This window comes from Mustela lutreola, chromosome 5 (genome assembly GCF_030435805.1).
Source record: "Mustela lutreola isolate mMusLut2 chromosome 5, mMusLut2.pri, whole genome shotgun sequence".
Taxonomy (NCBI): Eukaryota; Metazoa; Chordata; class Mammalia; order Carnivora; family Mustelidae; genus Mustela; species Mustela lutreola.
The window spans coordinates 28,538,834-28,551,670 of NC_081294.1; the positions used below are offsets into that span (position 1 = coordinate 28,538,834).

Here is a 12,837-nt window from a genome sequence, read left to right on the forward strand (position 1 = left end):
CCTGGGTGGGCACCAAACCCACCCGCCCGCCGCCAACTCTGTGGGCCAATCAGAGCCAGCTGCGGTTTCGGAGCCCGAGGAGCTGCGGGGATTGGCTGCGGCCGGAGGAAGGGCTGGAATTCCATTTGGCGATTGAGCTGCTTTAGGAATCCAGCTGGAACCGGTCTGAAGCAGCGCAGGGGCTCCGTCTGGGGTTTCGAGCCTCTGTTGCTAGAGCAAGGCGACCCTGGGCGCCTCCTCGCTTGGGTTTCCTTACTGCACTTTATCGGCTCGTGTAAAACTAGACCCTGTCATTATCGCACACAAGACTGTATTCTTTATTCCTTCGTTTAACCAAATCTAGTCGGACGGCCAATATGACCAGCGCTGGGCTGGGGGCCAAGGAGCCTGAACAAGGACCAGCTGCACAATTGGTGCGGCCCAGTGCAAAATGAAAATGCAGAGGTTCTTGCTCAGAAATTATTAAGTACTGCAAGATAGACCGCAGTGAGCCGAGTGCCTGGTCCATCGAAGAATGGTGCCTTGTGGGACTGCTCAAGTTAGAGCCCCTAAGAACAACCAAAAAACTGTCAGCTCAGAGGGAGAACGACAGGTAGGTAGCCTTTGAGGAAATTAGAGGAAAATGGGTAGAGGAATCCGGCGATGTGGAGCATTTCTAGATGAGGAGATAAGATGGAAAAAGTGGATAGGTCAATAGAGGAAGGTAAGAATGTTAGTAATTTAGACTTCTATAGGCAGTAAGTAGTTAGGTTTTTTGGAGACTCTTAACTGGAAAGAAGTGAGTTCTGAAAACAATGATGACTGCTTTGGACTGTTGAGCGGATTGGGAGGTCAGAGGAAGAAAGAGGCTTGGCCCTGTAGGAATAGTTACACATGGCCCTGGGTTGATTTCGTAGGAAGCGAAGTGGGAGAAAACGCTCTCATTCCAAGAGGAGAATCAAATGGCAGTCCACATCCTCCCTCCTGCTCCTTACATCCACTTGCTTGGGCCCCGTCTTGCTTTTTTATAGTCCTAGCATTATCATTAACTAGTCTGGGGACTTCGGGCAGGTCACTTCATCTTCCTGGGCCTCAGATTCCTCATCTGGAAAAGGAGGGTGTTGAGCTAGAGTGACGCCAAGGTTCTATCAAGCCCAAATTGATCATGAATTCTCACTCTTCCTTTTCAGCTAGCCACCACTACCGAGGTTCATTCATGGGTTCATTGAATATTTATGGAGTTCCTCCTGTGTGCCAGGTAGTGTATTAGAATAAAAAATAACACAATGAAGGCTGATGTCTACTTTTAGTAGGTCACTGATCCCTTCTGGTCTGGAACTTTGCCTCACAGCAGGTGCAAATAGTGACTTGGAGTGGAAATTAAAGCCCATCTTTTAACTTCTGTGGGGTGTGAGCTACTCATGTATAACTTGAACCTTCTCAAGACCCTTTCTCTCCTCACTATTCCAACACTTTCTTATCATGAAGATTTCCACAAAGAAACAGCATGAGCAAGAGTATGGAGCAATGAGGGGCACCTGGGTGGCTCAGTGGGTTAAGCTTCTGCCTTCGGCTCAGGTCATAATCTCTGGGTCCTGGGATTGAGCCCTGCATCAGGCTCTCTGCTCAGCAGGGAGGCTGCTTCCTCCTCTCTCTCTCTGCCTGCCTTTCTGCCTACTTGTGATCTCTGTCAAATAAATAAATAAAACCTTAAAAAAAAAAAGTATGGAGCAATGAAATAGTTCTGAATTGCTAGAGAATTTAGAGGAAGGCAGGCTGCAGCGGGAAGTAAGGCTAGGGAGGCAGATGAGGGGGAAGTCATGGAAAGTGTTACATCCATGCTTAGGAGTTTGGCTTTTATCCTGTATACGCTGTACTTGTATTTGAGACAAACAGATGATACTGAATTATACTATTTTCCTATTTGCATGAAAATATTGGGTCTTAGTGATACAGAAATTTAAGTTAAAATTAAATATAAAAGAATTTGGGGCACCTGGGTGGATCAGTGGTTAAGCCTCTGCCTTCGGCTCAGGTCATGATCTCAGGGTCCTGGGATCAAGCCCCACATCGGGCTCTCTGCTCGGTGGGGAGCCTGCTTCCCCCTCCCCTCTCTCTCTGCCTGCCTCTCTGACTACTTGTGATCTCTGTAAAATAAATAAATAAAATCTTTTAAATATAAAAGAATTTTTAAAAGAGTGTCAAAGCCACTTGGCTTTGACAGGCACACTTAGCTTTGACTGGAATTTCTTGGAAGAAACAAGCAGAGAATAAATACCTGAAAGATAATCAACCTTAGTAGAAATTAGAAAAATACAAATTAAGGTAATTTCACTGAAATAGTCTTTTATATCCACTAGGTTGGCAGAAATTAGGAAGATTTGGTGAACTTCTAATTGTTTGAAAACGATTACATCAAGTCTTTATTAGGCTACATATTTGCCAGTTATTTCAGTAACTTCTCCAATGCCACAGTTTCCAAATATCATCTTAGAAACTTTAAATGTGTTCATGTATTCCAGTTTGTCCACGGCAAGTCTGATGTCAAAATCCTGCAGTACTGTGAGTGTGATTTGTCCATCACAAAACAAACGGAAGTGCTTGCATTTGTGGATTTAATATGAGTTTCAAAACCCTCGAACTACTAAAACAATCCAAAACAATCCGTAATGTAACTGAGTGTCAAAAACTCAAACCCATCTCTGGCACAGCTGATATACTTTTCTAGAGAGTGGGCTTACCCAACCATCTGGTAACCACATCTCAGGAAACTTATTTTTCTCAACATGTTACAGGGAAAATTATATCATTGTGATATTCACAATTTGAGGATTTACAAAGGTTAAGAGATACCCTTCCAACCCATTTCACATACATTCTGACTCTAGGAAAGATACACATACCCCCCTTTTTTTAAACATCCTCATATTCTAAGACTTGTATGGGATATTAATCGTTGGGGTCAAAAGATTCCTGGCTTTGACAGTAATGGATGTAAAATAGTATTTTAAAAGAGAACATTTTGATGGCCCGTAATTAAGCTGAATAACTTAGTAGAGTCTAAAGTCCTGTTGAAAGAGAAGAATGGTCAGGTTATATGAATCTAAGATCTATAATTAGATAATATATTAAATATATATCTAGTATATTTGGGAAATATTGAAGTAAATTTTGACAAAAAGCAGCTTATATCAAAATCTAAAATGTATGCTTTGAAATCATCTCATAATTTATGAAAATGATTATCATGTATGGTGATCTCTTCACCTTACAGAAAGGTCAACATATGTAGAAAAGCCAAAAAGAGGAAGGTTAAATGAAGATAGAGGACAAAGAGAAATTATAAGGATTTTTTACTTCTATTATCCCTCTAAAATATTACTAAATATTTGCATAAAGATTATAAGAAGGAATAGTAGAGTGGATAGAAATGGTTTGAAAATCATAAGCTAAATACCATGTTTCTGCTGTTGGTAACCATGTCATAATGAAGAAATTTTCACTTTTTCTCTCTGCCTTTCTGATACTCTTTTTTATTCTGTTGCACTGGCATTAGTGAGTAAATAAGTAATTAAAGTAGTCTAATTTTTTTTTTCTGCTTGGTATATGCAGTACAAGGAAAGTTAAAGTATAAGGAAAATGAAAGAAAGAATAAATTCAAATGATATTAAAATATCTGAAGCATTAAAAAAATACTGTTTTATCTCCACCCTAAAGTGAGCACAAGAATGAACATGTCAGGAAGATAAAGAAGATCTCTGTTGTCTGTTTCACTTTAACAATTTGGTGCAATGACAATGTTTCCATATCAGCTAAGATCTTATAGGAAAAGAGAACCAATTAATTTCTTCTCCAGATGTCTTCCTGTTTATTTCCACTTCTAAAGGAAATTTTCCACTGACTCTGATGTCTTCAGCATCAGAGGCATTTTTAGGAGTTAAAAAACCCAACCAACTTTAAACTTTTGCTTTCCCATTGTTTTTATTCTTCCTTTTATGCTAGAGCTATTCTTTGATTTTTTTTCTTCTCTCTACCTTTTCTGTATTCCTCTCTCACATTAATTTTTCTTTTCCATTTCCCGAATCATTGCTTATTTTAGAAGGATACTGAATTTCTTCTATAGTCACTATAATGAATGAGCCTCTCTCATTCATATGAATGAGCTAACTTTACTAAGTTATAGGGAAAGAACAAAACTCTGAACAACTTATATGCTAATGAAATTAGAGTCTAAAAGAGTTAATTAAACTTTCATATAACAAATTGTCAGGCATTAGCTCAGATTTGACCATACCTATGTGTATGTATGTATGTATGTATGAATCTACCTATCTATATCTAAATAATTGCTTTTATTACTATGAGAGGTACTATAGCAAAATAATGTGACTTTAAAAAATGTATAATCACATGTGTATATCCAAATGAATATTGTTCTTCAAAGTAGCATTTAGTGAAGATAGACCCATTATTCCAAATATGTTGTCATTGTTCAAAAAATTTTCAGAAATCATTTTGGAATTGTAAATCCTATTCCCTAGTTACAAACTGGATGTTTATGTTCTCCCCCAAATGTGTATGTTGAAGTCCTAATATGATAGAATTTGGAGATGGGCTTTGGGGGGTAATTAGGATTAAATAAATTTATGGGGGCAGGGCTCTCGTCTAATGGGATTAGTGCTCTTATGGGAAGAGGCATTAGGGAGCTTGCTCTCTCCCTGCCTGTGCTCCCAGGAAGAGGTCCTGTGAGCCCTGGAGGCAATGACAGCAACCTACAACCAAGAGCAGAGACCTCAGAATAAGCCTATTGTGTTAACCCTTTGATCTTCAACTTCTCAGCCTCTAGAACCGGGAGAAATAAATTTATATTGTTGAAGCTGCACAGTGTGGTAATTTATTATGGCACCCTGAGAGAACTAAGATGCTTCTAACAAGGGAATATTTAGAAATCATGATCAAAAGTCATTTTGAAGTCATAGGGTGATCAAACTGGATTGAAAAATGAAATATGGCTAGAAGTCCTAATTTTTGTGTGTAACTCATAAAGTGTCTCTGAGACAAATCTCAAAAGAGGAGCATCAGAACTTTGTTGCACAAGTGTTGAAACTAATACAGTCCACCACAGTAACAGCATTTAAGAACAAATTTCATTTGGGTATATATGAATATATTTGTTTTTTTTTTAAAGTCTCTATACAGCTATACCCATTAGTCTATTAATGACAATTTAATTACATAAAGCAAAAAACAAGTTAACACAGTTTACTTCTTATATACTTACTGTTTTGTTACATAGTTAATATATTTTGATCATCCCTTCCACAGCTATTGGATGCTGGACTGTTGTCAAGCATATACAAGGTGCAATGGATACAAGTCCAAGAACAATACTATCTTTAAAGGAATTGATACCATGAATATATAAATCTTAGCATAGTAGTAAATCTAAAGATTACATGAAAATACACATTTCCCAGAAGAGAAAAATGACTTAATGAAATGTTAGCATGCAGTTATACTGTTTTGGAAGAAATGACTAGAAATCTTGTAAAATATTTGTTTTATGACCAATGTATGACTGAAAAACATTTTAGTTAAACATTTATCAAATCGAGCAATTTATTTTAACTATTATATCCACCAATGTGATGAATAGTCCAAATTAGTTATCAAATCCTATTCTAAATTAGCTTCTTCAAAAATGATAAATTTTGAACTTCCAAAGTCCGTGTATTTCTTCAATTCTGTCATTTTCTCCACAATAAACAAAATGTAAAATCTTGCAATTACTAAACTATATAAGAGAAAAATCTTAACTGCAACAAATTATCTTTTTTGAACTTTGCTATAAAAACTCTCCAAGGAATTAATAGGATCTTCTCATTTTGTTAGGATGGCTTAGAATTTTCAGTAAGATGACCAATCCTTCTGTAGATGTTGTCACGTTTATGGTAGATGGCGCTCATGAACAGGCAACTGACTGTCTGTGAGTCCACCTAGAAGGATCTGTGATATAAATTCAAAATATTACAAAATGTTATATTCGGATTACATTTAATATTGAACACAACTGAACATGAATATGCATGACTATGCTTACTATGAGGAAATGCGATATATAGAATATACATTTTATATGTAACATTTGGAAATGTTACTAATTTTAAATGTGACATTTCAGATAATTAAACCTTTCCTTAATTCATGGGCAACAAAGTTTTAAAAAATAGACTTTTTATTGCTTTCCTAACAGTTTAGCATTTGTATGTAACACCTCCTGGAGAAAATACCAAGTGAAAAAAGAAAATGGCAGAGGAAGGATGGGTTCCTATGATTGACATTTACTTTGCATTATTTCCATTGTTTCTCATTTTGTATGAAGAGAGTTGAATAGTCCTCTTTCCTAAAATGGAATATAATAAAATATAGATTTCCTAAGTGTGACTTTTGATGAGAAAATTTTGCCATTTAATCCTATTTCAAATTAACATTTTTGATGGATACAAATTCATTTTCCAATAGACCCCATTTTATTGACAATATATGCATTATAAAAGTAATTTTATGTATAGATCTCATACACTTTAAAGAATAAGAAACCATTTGTTTAATAGTGACAAGAAAAATCATATTCACTTAGTTGTCCGGCTCATTTTAGTCAAGCAGTTTATATTCCTGGGTTGCATATTCTGTGTATTTTTCTTCTTGATTACATTCTTAGGATTAGGCAAAGGAAGATATTTCATCATGTTTGCACTTGTCCTGTGGAGATTCTTAAACTATGTATGATTAAGTTACCTTTAAGATCTAAAATGATTAAAGGTTGGAAAAATGTTAACACACTGTCTTTATAAGGATGTTACTCAGTTCTTTGTAGAGCAGAATTCAGGCCTAAATGAAACTATTACTGAATGTACTTGGCACCATTTATATAGCAAAGCTGGTCGTCTTATTTCCTTGACCATATTTCTCTCCAAAAATAATGATAAATTTTTGTTTTAAATCTATCATCAGGACAAGCACTGAAACCTAAAAATCTACTAACAACTGGTTCCAGTTGAACCTTGTTCAATTCATGAATCTTGACCCAATAAAAAATAGTACTGCTTGCCATAGGCAAAAAAAAAAAAAAAAAAAAAGTCATTGAGGATAAAGCAGTCAAATTCCAAAAAGGAGACAAATAGGAGTCTCAGTATTTCAAGTCATATATGTCTGGTGGGCTTCATCGTAATGTGCTTTTACCTTTATGATGTATTTGTGATTTCTTCTATTATGGCCCATAATAGGAAAATGAGAACAAGTGATGAAAAATATGAATAAATGGGTTAGTTTCAGTGTAAGTCTTCAGTGTAAGACTTCATGGCATTTTTATTAAATCTATGTGCAAATGACATATGGGCATCACAGTGAAGAGGAATTTTGGCAAAATCCTAATGAAGGCCATACACAGAAGACAATGATTTCCAAACCCATTCCTCTGATCCAAAGAGCTAGGACTCTAATTCCCATCCACTTTAAATAGATAAGTTCCACTTTACAAAAATCTAGTTCATGTTATTAGGATTGTGCAGAAGATTTCTTTCTTAAACCGCTGACCTAAGAAAAGAAAAGTTATTTACCTGATCTATTTTTAGTGACTTGGAGGAAATCATCCTCATCTTCATCACAGCTCTCACAGTTTAATTGTTGCAGGATTGCTTCTGACTGGCTTTCAGCCTGATTTACATCTTTCTGTTTATTGAAGCTCCGAAGGGCAAGGAGCCGGTGATGTATTGCTGCATACAGACATCCTGTGTCTTTGGCGCTGGCCTGCATGAGGAAAATTAAGTTGTTAAGAATATAAATAGGGCAACTGGGTGGTTAGTCAGTTTAAGCAGCCAATTCTTGATTTCAGCTCAGGTTGTGATCTCAGGGTCTTGAGATCAAGCCCCATATCAGGCTTCACACACTCAGGATGAGTCTGCTTGAGAATCTCTCCCCTTCTCCCCCTGCCCTCCTCTTGCCTCCCCCAAATAAAGAAAATAAAATCTTAAGAGTATAAATAACTGGGGCTCAGTGGGTTAAGCCTCTGCCTTTGGCTCAGGTCATGATCTCAGGGTCCTAGGATCGAGTCCCGCACTGGGCTCTCTGCACAGCGGGGAGTCTGCTATTCCCCCCACAACCACCTGCCTCTCTGCCTACTTGTGATCTCTGTCTGTCGAATAAGTAAACAAAAATCTTAAGAAAAAAGTATAAATAACTTAGTAATAGCCACATTTTAGAGATTTTTTAATCTTTCACTATTAATAAGGAAGGGATCAAACGGCATAAATCTAGACTATAAATAACCCTAAAAATTAAAGAGCAAAAAGCCACTCATCTTGAAGCAAATTGAATCTGAAAGTGAATAATCTTATAACAGGTCCCAATTTGTGCATTTTAAACTGAGAAATGAAATTCTGTGATTTAAAATTTCTTTTTTTAAGATTTTATTTATTTATTTGTTTGTTTGTTTGTGAGAGACAGCAAGAGAGGGAACACAAGCAGGGGAATGGGAGAGAGAAGTAGGGTTCCACCTGAGCAGGGAGCCTGATGCAGGGCTCTATCCCAGAATCCTGGGATCATGACCCTAGCCAAAGGCAGACGCTTAATAACTGAGCCACCCAGGTGCCCCATGATTTAAAATTTCCATTTGAAATTAAGACTATCCTTTCTCCACTGTTTTACACTGTAGAAAAGTGTAGGGTGGATCAAAAAAGACCGCCTTTCCTTTACAAGACTGTGTTTAGACATTATGTACAAGCCTCCCAGCTCAGTGGGAAAACAGAGCTCATTAGAGTGGTCTATAATATTGCAGCACAGAAATTCAGTGTGCCATCCATTGGGCCACAGAGCCACCCTTACAATATTGTATCAGAAATACATCAGAAGTCTTTGCTCTCAGTATTTTCTATGCTGTTTTTATGGATGCAATTAATATAAAAAATGATGGTAACAATAACATTGGTATAACAGTTATGGTTACTACATTCTTTTTTTTTCAATCCTTACAATAAAACCATGAGTGAATTATTTATTTCACTTCTTTTAGCAAAAGCACCCAGCACAAGTATTCAGTAGATACTCATTTCCCACTTCCCTCTACAGATGAGGAGATTATGGCTCAGAAAGGAACAATGACTTGTGTGAGTGTATATAGTCAGCAAATGACTGGGCTTGAATGCCAGATCTTTGCCATCAAAGTCAGTATTCTTTTTAGGTGACATGGCAGCAGTTTACTTTTTTTTTTATCTTTTCACAATTTCAAAGAAAATCCAGGTAAATTTTTCTCTTTGCTAATCCTCCAGGAAGCTGTCTTACTTTTCAAAGCCAAGAAATTGAGGGTTGAACAAACTACATGCCAACTTTTTGGGAGAAGGGTTAAAATTATATTTTTTCATTTGGATTTTCTTAAGTTTCCTTAATTACTTTGGGAGAAAATAACGAAAAGTTAAATAGAATGTTTTTTTTCCCTCATATTATGCTAAATATTATATAGTAAATATTGAGAAAATAATTATTGACTCGACTGATTTCATTTTTTACATTATATGCAAAGGTGTAATTTTTTCTTAGTCAGTTAATAAATATTGAAAGAGTATTTGTAATTGAAATATAAATACTACTCTGTTACCTTGATTTTCTAACATTAAAATTTAAATATGTTCTCCACTAGTTAACATATTGCGTTTTGCCAAATTCATTCAGAAATATCCATTCAAGAAATTCAGAACAAGAAATTAAAAATAAAATCACAATGATATATTTTTTGAATAACAAATTTTTAGTGCTTAAAAGAATTATAATTCCCAGGAAGTACCATAAGAAAATGCTGGTGAGAATGAAAATCGATTCAGTTTTTCTGAAGAGAAATTTGTCAAGACAATTTTCCCAAGAAAATTAACATGTATGTACACAGAGAATTCCTCACAACTTCCTTGCAGAATTTATAATAACAAAAGACAGTAAATTACCTAGGTACTTAATAAAGTAGAATTAGTGGAAATAAATTAGGGTGCATAATAGAATTCTTTTCACCTGTTAAAAGATTTCTTAAAGACTGAACTATTTAATGACATGAAAACACTCATTTTCATTCATGAGTGAAAAGGTTACATACGTGTACCTCATAATCAAATATTAGCATTCTTATCTATTCAACCACTTTATAAAGTATATTATTATTATTATCTTTATTTGGCAGATGAATAAAATCAAGTTCAGAGATCTAACTAAGCTACCTGCAGATCATACATTTTGTACATACATAGGTACGCACACACATATATGCTAAAATATACAACAAAAAATGTTAGTAGTGACCATCCCTTGGATAGGAAATTGGGGTGATTTTCATATGTTTGCTTATCTGTAGCAGATATCCTACAATTTACGGAGTCCGCGTGTGCCAGATATTGAACAGCACAATCCCATCTTAGCTATTGGTCTCGGTTGCAGTATTAGCAACAAGCAGGCTGCTTTACTTGCTCAAAGTCAGGGGACCCAGCCGGGCAGAGTACTAGGGATTGTCTCCCTAAATGATGAACAGCATTTGGGCATGCTCTTACTCTAACATCTTAATACTCAGCATTACTTACACCTAAGAGTACCCTTACTGATAGTTAATAAAACTTTGGTTTTTCATCATTGGGCACTTGGCAACTCCCCCCCACCCCCACAGTACTATATGGGAGCTAATTTACTTGTACTGTTACCCTCTGCCTGGGTCACATGAGTACTCAGTCTTCTCAAGTCTTCTGGGTCTCAGCCTATGTATGAAACCTAGCCTTTTTTCTGGTCTGATTCCTGCCAGCTCTCTCTCTTTTGTGCCTGGATCTTGTATTTGAGGTCAAGCATTCCTGCTGCCAGGAAAAGCTAAGGCTGTGCTCCAATCCTGTTACCTTGGAGACTGACTCATGTCCAGAATGGGAATTTGCTCCAGGACGTTTTTTTTTTTTTTTTTTTTTTTTTAAACTTACTAGCCCTGTGTTTTTCCATTTCTCACTGGTTCCTTTCTAGTGATTGCAAAGCCTTCTCAGTTTCAGCATTCAGTATAAGCGCTGGGCTGTGTATTCCCCTGGACTCCTAGGAGCCCATCTTGACAACAGTCCCTTTGGTAACTTAGTAAGATTGTTGATATAATTTCAATGGTAAAGAAAAATGTGGAGGTTTGAAGCATATATCAATACCAATGTCTCAGGACATATACCAACTGATTACCGTAGATTTTGGTGTTAAGCTATAAATTTCATATAAAATTTAAAATTTATATTAAACTGTAAACAACCAAAATCAATGGCTGAAGTTTGTTTTTTGCCAGTGGTACAGGTTACAAAGAAATTAAACAAATTAGGGGAGGGTATGTGCTTTGGTGAGTGCTGTGAAGTGTGTAAACCTGGTGATTCACAGACCTGTACCCCTGGGGATAAAAATATATGTTTATAAAAAATTAAAAATTAAAAAAAAAGAAATTAAACAAATTAGCAATTACAGAGACCTAGAAATGTAGTAGAGTAATTCTCTATCACTGAACTTTGTTACTTACCTGAATTAAAAACACTTTGATGCTGTAGTCTTCTAAATCAGTAGCTGTTATTCGCAAATTTTTGTGGTTCGCTCTTTGGATCTCCATTTGAGCCCAGAGTTTGCTATTGAGAATCAGCCTCAGGCTGCCTTGATTGCGCATAACTAAAATGGGAAGGTAAATATATAAGACTACAGAACAGTCGATTCCTTGACCTTCCTGGGGAATGTGCCATTTTTGAAAGCAAAGTCAATCATTACAGTTGTTTTTCAGACTGTATTTTCACTATGAAGTTGTAATTTGGCTTGACAATAAGTTGGTTTTCCAACCGAGCTTTATTATGTTGAAGGACTATTTTTAGCTTAAAAGCTGGAATTTATTTTTTTACTATAGTACTAAAAAATGATGAAAATTTTAGAACTCCTTTGAGGAGCTAGTGGTCTGAAGAATATTTATCCAAGAATTGCTTACAGTGGAGAAAACTGGGCTTTAGGCATTCAAAAAATGGAAGTAGCGAAATAAATGATGACATGGCTATTCAAGATAATATTATGAACCCATTAAGAATTGGGAAGAAAGAGAATTACTGATGTGGACAGGTGATCATGATATACCATATAAAAGGTAAAACAAGGTCCCCAGCAACGTAAACACCATGCATCACAGATTTTGGCAAGCAGTAGAAAGAGCAGCGCGGAACAAGAGTAGAAAACAACTAGCATCCTGCCTTGGGAATAATGCTTGGTTGGGTTATTTGGAAACCTGTTTGCCAGTTATAAAACTGAAGACCTAGTTCCTATTCTTTTAGTCTGAATTCTGTTCCTTACTGGGTTCTCGAGCTCGATATCTAAAGCTCAGGAAACATCCTTATATGTGAATCCAACTTCTACCAATGGTCCCCTCCACAGCTTTGACTTCCCGATGTTGACCAGGAAACCTACTCACCCTGCCCAGGGTGCCCACTTTCAGTTTGGGCCTCTGAACAAAGCCCAGTGTGTCTTTTTGGATGCTAAAGACTTTCTGAGTGTTTCAGTCTGATCGACTCCAGATTCTCACCATCGCTCTGGATGTCAGTAACCACACACCTCTGTTTCCTGGGAAACTGGCCCTTCATCTCAAGCCACACGCCCTATGTAGAATGCCAAGAAGAAATGCCAACGCAAATACTCTCTTTTGAAAAACTATTTTTCCTTCAAAACTAATGTCATCACACACCTTTAAGTCACACGGAGATTACGGTTGAGGTGTGTGCTGGGCTTGCTCAGAGCTGCTGAAGTGCATCATCTCATAGAATTCTCCCTGTTGCTCAGTTAGTC

General features: G+C 36.6%; 1 protein-coding gene and 1 long non-coding RNA gene across 6 annotated transcripts in view; one reads left to right on the forward strand and one right to left on the reverse strand.

Moving 5' to 3' along the window:
* The first annotated feature begins 111 nt into the window (after positions 1–111).
* On the forward strand, positions 112–4,855 carry LOC131831660 (uncharacterized). Its single transcript, XR_009353745.1, has 3 exons — positions 112–592; positions 1,170–1,237; positions 2,340–4,855. It is a non-coding gene; the product is annotated as an uncharacterized LOC131831660 (long non-coding RNA).
* Positions 4,856–5,108: 253 nt separating this feature from the next.
* The window catches only part of RANBP3L (RAN binding protein 3 like), a 46,548-nt gene continuing 38,819 nt past the window's right edge, over positions 5,109–12,837 (reverse strand). For all 5 annotated transcript variants that reach the window (XM_059173806.1, XM_059173805.1, XM_059173804.1 and 2 more), the window contains 3 exons: positions 11,543–11,685; positions 7,599–7,788; positions 5,109–5,985 (listed from right to left, as the gene is read on the reverse strand). In XM_059173806.1, the coding sequence (XP_059029789.1) occupies positions 5,942–5,985; positions 7,599–7,788; positions 11,543–11,685 (377 nt within the window). In that variant the 3' untranslated portion in view covers positions 5,109–5,941. The remainder of the gene's footprint in view (positions 5,986–7,598; positions 7,789–11,542; positions 11,686–12,837) is intronic.